General features: G+C 40.4%; 1 protein-coding gene across 19 annotated transcripts in view; it reads right to left on the reverse strand.

Annotated features, from left to right (window-relative positions):
- Positions 1–12,413, reverse strand: part of SCMH1 (Scm polycomb group protein homolog 1) — a 200,242-nt gene that overhangs the window by 22,746 nt on the left and 165,083 nt on the right. For all 19 annotated transcript variants that reach the window (XM_057546802.1, XM_057546798.1, XM_057546793.1 and 16 more), the window contains one exon: positions 1,077–1,277. In XM_057546802.1, coding sequence (XP_057402785.1) covers positions 1,077–1,277 — 201 coding nt within the window. The remainder of the gene's footprint in view (positions 1–1,076; positions 1,278–12,413) is intronic.

Here is a 12,413-nt window from a genome sequence, read left to right on the forward strand (position 1 = left end):
TGGGTTTCCTGAGGCTGGATAATGCAACTAGTTAGAGGGCAGGGGCAGGAGATTATGGAGTAGTATACAATTAAGACTGAAAGGCTGGGGCTTCCCTGGTGGCGCAGTGGTTAAGAATCCGCCTGCCAATGTAGGGGACACGGGTTCGAGGCCTGGTCTGGGAAGATCCCACATGCCACGGAGCAACTAAGCCCATGCGCCACAACTACTGAGCCTGTGCTCTAGAGCCTGAGACCCACAACTACTGAAGCCCACACGCCTAGAGCCCGTGCTCCGCAACAAGAGAAGCCACCGCAGTGAGAAGCCCGTGCACCGCAGTGAAGAGTAGCCCCCGCTTGCCACAACTAGAGAAAGCCCACATGCAGCAATGAAGACCCAACGCAGCCAAAAATAAATAAATAAATAAAATACATTTATTAAAAAAAAAAAAGATTGAAAGGCTCTAGGTCAAGTCTTCACAGGTTTGGTGGGTAAAGAATGGGGTTTTGGACTTAGGAAAACTGAAACAGAGCAGGGCACAGCAGAAAAAGTGACTATTCTCAGTGAAAACAAACAAACCAAAAAACCATACACTGTGCAACTGACTCAAACTCTCATAACGGGAAAGAGAGAGATGATTCTTCCCACTCTGCCCTGAGATTCAATTCCCCTGTATCAGGGCTGGCTTAGGACTGGGAAGCTAAGGAGTCAAAAGAATGAGAGAAGAGTTCTGTGGTTCCCTGAAGCCAGCTAGGAGGCTATGGCAGTCTGGAGAAACTCTACTGTTTCCACAATACAGCCTCCTCTGGATTTTTTCTTGTGATCATCTTTAAAGCAACACAGCCATATATTTTCTGTATGGGAGAGGCTAGGCAGGGAGACAGAGTCTGCGTGGGTATTCTACTTGGCAGCGATATGCAGAAGACCTGGAGGGGCTCTGGGAGTTGAAAATGATGACTCTCTGAGAAATGGAATACTTTCATATTTCTCCAGAGCCTACAGGTGTGAAGTAGAAACCAGGATGCCTTGCTAGAAATTAGTCACTTGAAAAGGCCCGCCCCTCTGACTAGGAGCCACACCAGCCCAGGGGCGCTTACCTGAGATAACTGCACCACCGTGACCCTGTTTGAGGAAGCCGAAGACGGTTTTCTGGTGATAAGCACAGTCGATGCAAGCCTGCACAGCCTGCTGCAACACCACGGAGGCTTGGGCTGGCCCAAAATGGTCAGGGAGCTGCTGGACCTTCTTCTTATCTAAGTGCGGGCCTGTGCTGCCATTCTTGTTCAAGTAAATACAAACTGCAGGAGACAAAGAATCAAAGCAGCTTATAGAGTATCCAGGGTAGAGAAGTCAGGCAACAGTGCTCTCTTCGTCTTTCATACCCTGGCTCTGGTCTCTACAGGATTCCCAGCTGCTAAGCTGTGAAACACCGTGGGAGGGGGTAGAGGGTGGCTGTACCCAGCTGCTGCCAGCCCAAACTGCATGACCAAAGCTCTGGGAACGCAGCCTGCTGGGAGAACAGCCCAGACCAGCCAAGGCACAGAACTTGCACTTTGTCTTCTGTACACTGAAAAGAAGATCTAAGCAATTTTCCAGATGTATGTACTTTCATTTTCGGTCCTTGGTTGCCTTACATATTCTTGGTATCTCTTACATGCTCTGTGTACGGAGCTGGGGGCTCTGGCAATGTTAGTGCTTGTGTGTGTTTGGCTTTGGACTTAAGAGTGGTCAAACCACCAGTCACTTGCCTTGCCTTCCGTTCTGGGCCTTAGAGTCCCTTTGTTATCTTCTACATCAACACTCAAAGAACGTAGTGAAAATAGAAGAAAGGCTCAAAGAAAGTAGCGAAAATAGAAGAAAACTGGAATAAAGAAAAACATGCAAAGGACCTGAGGGTCCCACCTATGTATTTCTCTGTTTCAGTAGTTTCTCCTGTCAAGACAGCTGGGCACTCTCCTAATTGCAACCTCCCACCTGGCACTGTGCTAGGGCAGAGGCAGGGCGAGCACGGAAGAAAGAGGCAGTCCTACCCAGACTTGCTTCTTGGTCTCCAGAGAGGACCCACAGCTGCCTGGCCAGCTACGGCATTCCTTCTGCTGACCTGACTTCTAGGCTTCCACTTGAGTAGGGGGTACTCTGCTTCTTCACACTGTCCTGGCTCACTAACTGAAGGGCAGGAGGGCAAAAAGTCTCTTTCGCTATTAAAGGCAAAAAGATAAGAGCAGTAGCTGTGTGGGCTGTGGATGGACTACTGTCCTCTTTGGGCCTCAGGTTTGCCACCCACAAAATGGAGGGGCTGAGCCAGATGCTGTCTGAGGATTCTTCCACCGTCGTCATTCTAAATCTAAGGGGAAGCAAGATGGAGAGAAGAAAACAAAAAGAGAGAGGCAGGATGTGGAAGGTGACGGCTGAAAAAGAAAGGAAAAAAAAGAAAAGGGTAAACAAGATGCACTGAAATATAGACTTAACTCTTTTTTCCCTTAAAACGCACTAAAATGAGCCAGATAACAAGAAAGGAGACAACTTAAAATTCCGGAAGCTGGAAAGCAGAGTGACAAAGTAGTAATTGACTCAGCAGACCCAAGAACGCTGAATCCTTAACCAAGAGTGGGGAATGATGAGAGCCAAGCTGCTCCATCTTATAATTCACAAAAGGCTCAAGAACTGGCAGGGGCCCCTGCAGGTCGGTGTGGAGGTAGACTTAATAAAAGAAGAATTGGCTGAAGTCTGTTAAGAAATGGTTAGAATTTCCATGTCATAATATGACTCTTTCATTGAAAACAAAACAAATAAAAATGAGGAACTCAAAGAGAAAGAGTAATGAAAATAAGTGAAAACATTATGTCTGTGAAAAGACACTTATTAAAATGTTCATAGCAGGTTAGTCATAATAGCCCCAAACTAGAACCAACCCATATGTCCATCAACAAGAGAACAGATATACAAACTGTGTGGTATATTTATTTACTGGAATACCACCTGGCAGTAAAAAAGAATGAACTATTGACAGAATGCTTCTCAAAACATTATTTTGAGTGAAAGAAACCAAATACAAAATAGTACACACAATCTGATTCCATTTATACATTAACTTCAGGAACAGGAAAATCTAACCTATGGTGACAGAAATCAGAATAAAGGTGAGAGTGAAGACGGACTGTGAGGAGGCAGGAGGTAACTCCAGGGTGGTAGAAATGACTCTTATCCTGACTGGGGCTGCGGCTACATGGCTGCTTACGTTAATTAAAACTCATCAAATTGTATATTAAGGTGTGTACATTTCACTGTATGTAAATTTTACTTAATTAAAGCACATAAAAAGGAAAAAATATAACCAGTTCAGTGATGATTTTAAAAAAAATTCTATATGGATTAAAGGGTGAAATACAAAAGCCAAAGGATAAAACCTTCCAAGGACTGTGGTTCCTAGATTCTTTGGCATTCCTTCCACTGATCTCTGTGATACTTAACCAATAAACTATGGTGGAAATGACACTGTGCCAGTTTCTGGACCCAGGGCTTAAGAAACTGGCAGTTTCCACTTCTTCTTTCTTGGGACGTTCACTCTTGGAACCCAACTGGCATGTGTGAGGAGGCAAAGCCACACTGTGGCGAGGTCCATATGGAGAGAAACCAACAGCCAGAGCCAACCTGTCAGCCCTGTGGTGGAAGCGGATCCTCCAGTCCTGGTCAAGCCACCACAGCTGACACTGCAGGGAAGAGAGACCAGCTGTTGCCACCCAGCACTGCCCACATTGTTGTTTTAAGCCATGAAGTTTTGTAGTGGTTTGTTATGTAGCAAAAGATTACTGGAACAGAATGTGGTATCAGAAATAGGGTGCTACAGTAACAAAAGTCCAACACACATGACATTAGCTTTGGGACTGGGAAGCAGAAAGAAGCATAAAAGGCCACAGAAAGAATGTGAGTGAAGCTGAAAGGGCCTTGAATAGAAGCCTGTAAAAGGTTGGGGTCTAAAGGATTCTGTACTAGTCTATTATGCACTGTCTCTGGTGCTATTAGTCTGAGGTGGCAATGCTTCCACCAGAATGAAACTTGGGGGGTTTTCTATGAATACTACTGAAATTTACTTCATTAGCTAAAAGCCACAATCACAAATCTCTTGAAGATAAGACCTTCTCTACTTTGGGCTTCCTGTATAGCTGCTGTGAGACAATGCCCTTAAGATTCGTAAAAATCTTATTGTTTATGGAAGAGTATCTGTGAGACTTGCCCTTACGATTTTTAGAGGGCCTTTTGGTCTGAAAGAGGCTATGAAGCATAGTCTTAAATCATTCTGACATCTTAACGAAAGATTTTTATTGTCCCATTCTGGATTTGACCCTTTCTTAATTTAGAACTATTTGCCTTCTGGAGAGACTGGAAATGAGAAGCATTTCCAGACTGTGAGTCCTGGACTTTTTTATTTGTTATGTTTTTTTTTTTAAGCTCATCTCTCTCATCTTACATTTTTATCATAGGCAGTGAGAAGCCAGGTGGCACTTCATTACTTTGTCTGGAAATCTCCTTATATTTCACTGAGTTCATCAGGTACATTTCCTAGTTCCACATTACTGCAGGTGGCAGTGTTATCAGACTTTCCATCACTACCTAGCAGGTGTCTCCTGTCCGCCATCTTCCAATAAGATTTTCCTCACTTTCCTTTAAGCCCCCTCAATGACAGCCTTCTTAAGACCTTTTAGGCTTCTATTCTCAAGTTCCTAAGAGAATCATTCTGGCAGAAGCATTGCTAGCTCAGACTAAAAGGGACAGAGATGGTACAAAATGAAAAGAATTCTTTGGACCCCCAACCTTTTACAATCAGGAGGAAGACTGAGAAGGCAATCTCAGGTTTCCTATGGAAAAGGAAGGATGATTCAGAGGACAAAACCAAAGAGCCATGGAAACAACTCCCAGAGAGTAGTATTGGATCTAATTAAGGAATTGGCAACATATGCCCAGCTGGATTTCAGAATTTCTATAAACCAGTGACTGCTATGTGCCTCCAGGTTTTTTCCCCTTTGAACGAATGTATCTATAAGTTATCCTATGCCTACCCCATCACCGTATGCTGGATATGTGGGGAGTAGACAACATGTTTCTTTAGGTCACAGGTCTTCGGTCTGAGAAGAACTACACTCAAGGAGCTATATCTGAGAAACTGCACCTGAGAGGTCTCATTTGCACCTGGATCTGACTTAGATGATGAGATGCCAGATCTGGAGCCCAATGTTGTAAAGGGATGAGACCTTTAATGGGGAATCTTGCAAGGGGAAGAATAAATTTTCCAAGTGGGAAAAATGTAAATAACTTATGTCCAGAAAGTGGACTGAGGTGGTTTTAAAATATGGTCCATAATTCTTTGACCCTCCTCCCAGCAGGATGTGGGGTCTACTCCCCTTCTCTTGAATCTGGGCTCTGTGACCACTTGATCAATAGAATATGATGGGAATGATGCTCTGTTGATTTGGGGGCTCAAGCCTTAAGAAAATGGTAGCCTCCACTTCCTGTTTCTTGAGACACTTGCTCTTGGAATCAAGTCACCCTGGGATGAGGAAGCCCAGGATACCTTTTGGAGATATCCGTGCAGAGAAGAATCAACGGCCAGCACCAATTTTGTTAGCCGCATGAATGGATCATCTTGGAAGTGGATCCAACAGCCCCAGCTGAACCACCTCAACTGATGCGATGTGGAAGAGAGATGAGCTGCCTCTGCTGCAATTATAGTGCAGCTGAATATACTGATATTACCTTTTCCAGGAATATAAAGGTTATATACTTTTTCTAATTTATGCTTATTATCTTATTTTAAAAATCCTTCCCAATCTTAAGGTCATAAAGATATTTTTGTATATTGTCATGTTTTGGTTTTCTACTGCATCCATGGTATCAGAATTAGAGGCTGAAAAAAAGATTCAGAGAAGGGTCCAGCGTGGAAGGAACTTGGAAGTAGCCACTTCATCCTGACAACAAGTATAAAGCTGAACAACCTGAAAAATCAACTATCCTTTTTAGATCCATCAGAGAACTGAGGTCACAGGGCAAACTGCTGCTCCCCACCAAGAGACAGACCGGTGAATACAGAGACTCACAATTTACTAAAAAGAAGCCGCCACAGGAACTAGTACAGAGGTAGGAAAATCTAAACTATAGAATTCCTACTGGAAGCTCAGTGTGAACAAGTTTAAGAGTTAAAAACTTCAGGGGGGATCCACTCATGGGGTGGGGGTGGTCCCACACTTTTGTGAGTTTTACCTCCAGAAGCTCGACCAGGTTCTCACAGTGAATATCGGAGAAAAATCCCCTCATGCTTCCAGCAGGGGGAGGGGGGAAAAGGAGCCATTTAAAAACATGCCAGAGCATTCTGTCCTTCTTAACAAGGCCTACCCTCAGGAGAAATTATTTTACCAGAACTTAATCCGCTGGGATTTGATCAGAGCTTAACCTACCTGGGGGAAGGGAAATAACCAACTGCAGCCCCCTCCAGCCATCCTGCCCCATTTAAGGGGCATGAGGGGGACTAAGAAGCACTGGTAAAGTTCACAGTACAAGAGCACAGTCTCACCGAAAGACTGAGACCTAATCATAGGACTATAGAATACTTATCCTCCCCTCATACCTTACCATTATATTACTAAAGACCTATTTATAAGGTAAACTAAAAGGCAAAAAAATGAAGTTTGAAGAGACAGAGCAAGCATCAGAACTAGACTCAGGCATGGCAGGGATGTTGGAATTATTAGATTAAAAATTTAAAACAACTATGATTAATATGCTAAGTGTTCTAATAGATAAAGCAGACAGCATGCAAAACAGATGGACAATGTATGCAGAAAGATGGAAATTCTAAGAAAATAAAAAATCAATGCTAGAGATCAAAAACACTGTAACAGAAATGAAGAATGCCTTTGATGGGCTAATTAGTAGACTGGACACAGCCAAGGGAAGAATCACTGAACTTGAGGACATCTCAATAGAAACTTCCAAAACTGAAAAGCAAAGAAAAAAGAAGACTGAAAAAAAAAAAGCCTCTACCTCCATAGACTGGGTTTCCAAGAACTGTGGGACAACTACAAAAGGAGTAACATACACATAACGGGAATACCAGAAGGAGAAGAAAGAAAGGAATAGAAGAAATATTTAAAGCAATAATGACAGATAATTTCCCCAAATTAATGTCAGACACCAAAGCACAGATCTAGGAAGGTCAGAGAACACCAAACAGGATAAATGACACAAAAAAACTACATCTAGGCATATTACACTAAAAAATGCAGAAAATCAAAGATGAAAAGTCTTGAAAGATTTCAGAGGAAAAAACCGTCTTACCTATAGAGGAGCAACAATAAAAAATTACATCCTTAGAAACCATGTGAGCAAGAAGAGAAGGGAGTGGAATATTTAAAGCATTGAGAGAAAACACCCACTCACTTAGAATTCTGTCCCTTGAAAAATTAAAGTGAAGGAGAAACAAAAACTTTCTCAGGGACTTCCCTGGTGGTGCAGTGGTTAAGAATCCACCTGCCGGGGCTTCCCTGGTGGCGCAGTGGTTGAGAGTCTGCCTGCCAATGCAGGGGACACGGGTTCGAGCCCTGGTCTGGGAAGATCCCACATGCCGCGGAGCAACAAAGCCCGTGAGCCACAACTACTGAGCCTGCGTGTCTGGAGCCTGTGCTCCACAACAAGAGAGGCCGCGACAGTGAGAGGCCCGCGCACCGCGATGAAGAGTGGCCCCCACTCGCCGCAACTAGAGAAAGCCCGCACACAGAAATGAAGACCCAACACAGCCAAAAATAAATAAAAAAAAAAAAAAAAAAAAAAAAAAAGAAAGAATCCGCCTGCTGATGCAGGGGACATGGGTTCGAGCCCTGGTCCGGGATGATCCCACATGCCACAGAGCAACTAAGCCCGTGCGCCACAACTACTTGAGGCTGCTCTCTAGAGCCCACGAGCCACAACTACTGAGCCCGCGTGCACAACTACTGAAGCCTGCGTGCCTAGAGCCCATGCTCTGCAACAAGAGAAGCCACCGCAATGAGAAGCCCTCGCAACGCAACGAAGAGTAGCCCCTGCTCACCGCAACTAGAGAAAGCCCGTGTGCAGCAACGAAGACCCAACACAGCCAAAAATAAATAAATAAATAAATTTATAAACAAAAAACTTTCTCAGACAAAGAAAAACTGATGGAGTTTGTTGCCTGTAGATCTGCCCTGCAAGAAATGTTAAAGGAATTCCTTAGAGAGAAGGAAAATAACATAGGTCAGAAACTTGGCTCTACACAAAGGAAAGAGCATCAGAGACGGAATAGGTGAAGGCAGAATAAGAACTTATTTTTCACATTCTTTTTTTTTTTTAAAGATTTTTTTTTTGACGTGGACCATTTTTTAAGTTTTTATTGAATTTGTTACAATATTGCTTCTGTTTTATGTTTTGGTTTTTTGGCCACAAGGCATGTGGGATCTTAGCTCCCCAACCAGTGATTGAACCCACACCCTCTGCATTGGAAGGTGAAGTCTTAACCACTGGACCGCCAGGGAATTCCCCTCATTCTTAACTGATCTAACAGATAACAGTTTGTTCAAAATAAAAATAGCAATGATGTATTTGTGTATGCTTATGTATATATATATGTACATGTTTATACATACTTATGTCTAAGTGAAATGAATGACAGTAATCATACAAAGGATGGGAAGGAGGAATTAGGATTCTTATTATATCTGTGAAGTGGTATAGTGTTATTTGAAAACAGACTTGGATTAGTTATAATGTTATTTGCAAACTCAAGGGTAATCATTTAAAACAGTAAAAAAAGAAATATAACTGATATGCTAAGAAAGGAGAAAAAGTGGAATCATATAAAATTCTCAGTTAAAACCACGAAAGGCAGAAAAAGAGTGGAAGACAAAAATAGGAACAAATTACAAAGGCAAAAATATAAAAAACTGTAACAATTATGGTAGATACTTATCCAACTATATCAATAATCATTTTAGATGTCAATGGTCTAAATAAACCAGTTAAAAGAGATTCTCAAACTGGATCAAAAAACAAGACCCAACTCTATGTTGTTTATAAGAAACCACTTTAAATATAAAGACACATATAGATTAAAAGTAAAGGGATGGAGAAAGATATGCCATGCTAACACTAATCAAAGGAAAGTGGGAGTAGCTGTATTAATTTCAGACAGAGCAGATTTCAGAGCAAGGAAAGTTATCACAGATAAAGAGGGGCATTACATGATATAAAGGTCAAATATCTAAGAAGACATGTCAGTCCTTACTGTGTATGCACCTAACAACAGAGTATAAAAATACAGGAGGCAAAAATTGATAGAACTGCAAGGAGAAATAGGTGAATCCACTATTACAGTTGGACACTTTGACATCCCCCTATCAGAACTGGACAGATTCAGCAGGCAGTAAGGACACTGTTGAACTCAACAGCACCATCAATAAACTGGATATAATTGATATTAGAGGCTACTTCACCCAACAACAGCAGAACACACATTCTTCTCAAGCTCACATGGAACATACACCAAGACAGACCACATTCTGGGCCATAAAACACACCTTAACAAATTTAAAAGAGCAGAAATCATATAATATGTCTGTTCTTAGACCACAATGGAATAAAACCAGAAATCAGTAACAGAAAGATAAGTGAAAAATCCCTAAATACCTGGAGCTTAAACAACACATTTCTAAATAAATAACACATGGGTCAAAGAAGAAATCTCAAGAGAAATTTAAAAATATTTTGAACTAAATGAAAATGAAACTATAACGTATCAAAATTTGTGGGATACAGCCAAAGCAGTGAATAGAGGGAAATTTATACCATTGAATGCATACGCTATAAAAGAAGAAAGATCCAAAGCCAATAATCTAAGCTTCCACTTCAGGAAATCAGAAAAAGAAGAGCAAATTAAATCCAAAGTAAGCATAAGAAAAGAAATAATAAAAATTAGAGCACAAATCAATGAAATTGAAAACAGGAAGTCAACAGAGAAAAATCAATAAAACCAAAAGCTGCTTCCTTAAAAAGATCAAAAAAATTGATAAGCCTTTAGACATGCTAATAAGAAAAAAGAGAGATGACACAAATTACTAATATCAGACATGAAAGAGATGGATCACTACAGATCCATGGTCATTAAAAGGGTAATATAAGGAATACTATGAATAATTCTATGCTGACAAATTTGATAATCTAGATGAAATGGACCAATGCGGTGAAAGACACAATCTACCAAACCTCACACACACAAAAAAAGACAATCTGAATAGACCTATATTTATTAAAGAAACTGAATCAGTAATTAATCACCTTCCAAAATAGAAAGCATCTGGCTCAGACGGATTCACTAGAATTCCACCAAACATTTAAAAATGCATTTTACCAATTCTCTATAATCTCTTTCAGAAAACAGAAGCAGAGAAAATACTTCTTAACTCATTGTATGAGGCCAGCATTACCCTAATACCAAAACCAGACAATGACTTCATGAGAAAAGAAAATTACAGACCAATATCTCTCATGAACATACACGCAAAAATCCTTACCAAAATACGAGCAAATTGAATTCAACAATATATAAAAAGAATTATACACTACAACCAAATGAGGTTTATCCCAGGTATGTAAAACTGATTCAACATTTGAAAATCAATGTAATCCATCACATCAACAAACTAAAGAAGAAATATCACATGTTATCAATAGATGCAGAAAAAACATTTGACAGAATCCAAGACCCATTAATGATGGAAACTCTCAGCAAACTAGGAAGAGAGGGAAACTTCCTCAACTTCATAAATAACATCAACAAAAACCCTACAGCTAACATCATACTTAATGGTGAGAAACTAGAAGCTTTGCCACTAAGATCAGGAACAAGGTAAGGATGTTCTCTCTTACCACGAGTTTTCCACATTGTACTAGAAGTCCTAACTAATGTAATAAGACAAGAAAAGGAAATGAAAGGTGTACAGTTTGGGAAGGAAGAAATAAAACTCCCTTTCTCTGTAGAAGACATGACTGTCTATGTAGAGAATGCAAAAGCATTGACAAAAAAAATTCCTGGAACTAATAAGCAGTTACAGCAAGACTGCAGAGTATAAGGTTAATACACAAAAGTCAATCACTTTCATATATAACAGCAATGAATAGGTGGAATTTGAAATTAAAAACAATACCATTTACCTTAGCACCTTCAAAAATAAAATACTTCGGTATAAATCTAACAAAATACATACAAGATTTATATGAAGAAAACTACAAAACTCTGATAAACGAAATCAAGAAAGAACTAAATAAATGGAGAGATATCCCCATGTTCATGGATAAGAAAATACTGTCAAGATGTCCATTCTTCCCAACTTGATCTATAGACTCAAGGCAATCCCAATCAAAATCCCAGCAAGTTATTTTGTGGCTATCAACAAACTGATTCTAATGTTTATATGGAGAGGGAAAAACCCTGAAGAGCCAACACAATACTGAAGGGAAAGAACAAAGTTGGAGGACTGACACTATCCAACTTCAAGACAGTACGGTATTGGTAAAAGAATAGACAAATCAATGGAACAGAATAGAGAGCCCAGAAATAGTCCCACACAAATACAGTCAACTGATCTTTGACAAAGGAGCAAAGGCAATACAATGGAGCAAAGACAGTCTTTTCAACAAATGGTACTGAAACAACTGGATAGCCACATGCAAAAAAAGGAACCTACACATAGACTTTACACCCCTCACAAAAATTAACTCAAAATAGATCACAGACCTAAATGTAAAATTCAAAACTATAAAACTCCTAGAAGGTAATATAGGAGAAAACCAAGATGACCTTGAGTATGCCAATGACTTCAGATATAACACCAAAGGCAGGATCCATGAAAGAAATAATTGATAGGCTGGACTCATTAAAATTAAAACCTTCTGCTCTGTGAAAGACAATGTCAAGAGAGTGAAAAGACAAGCTACAGATTGGGAGAAATTATTTGCAAAAGACAGATCTGATATAAAGGACTGTTATCTAAATACACAAAGAACTCTTAAAAACTCAGCAATAAGAAAACAAACAACCTGATTAAAATATGTGCCAAAGTTGTTAATAGACACCTCACCAAAGAAGATACACAATTGGAAAACAAGTATACGAAAAGATGCTCTACTCTACATGTCATTAGAGATATGCAAATTAAAACAACAATGAAATATTACTATATACCTATTAGAATGGCCCAAATCCAGAACACTGATGCCAGATGCAAATGCTGGCGAGAATGTGGAGCAACAAATGAACGCTCATTCACTGCTGGTTGGAATGCAAAATGATACAGCCACTTTGAAGACAGTTTGACAATTTCTTACATAACCAAATATACTCTTACTATGTGATCCAGAAATCGCATTCCTTGGTA

This window comes from Balaenoptera acutorostrata, chromosome 1 (assembly GCF_949987535.1).
Source record: "Balaenoptera acutorostrata chromosome 1, mBalAcu1.1, whole genome shotgun sequence".
NCBI lineage: Eukaryota > Metazoa > Chordata > Mammalia > Artiodactyla > Balaenopteridae > Balaenoptera > Balaenoptera acutorostrata.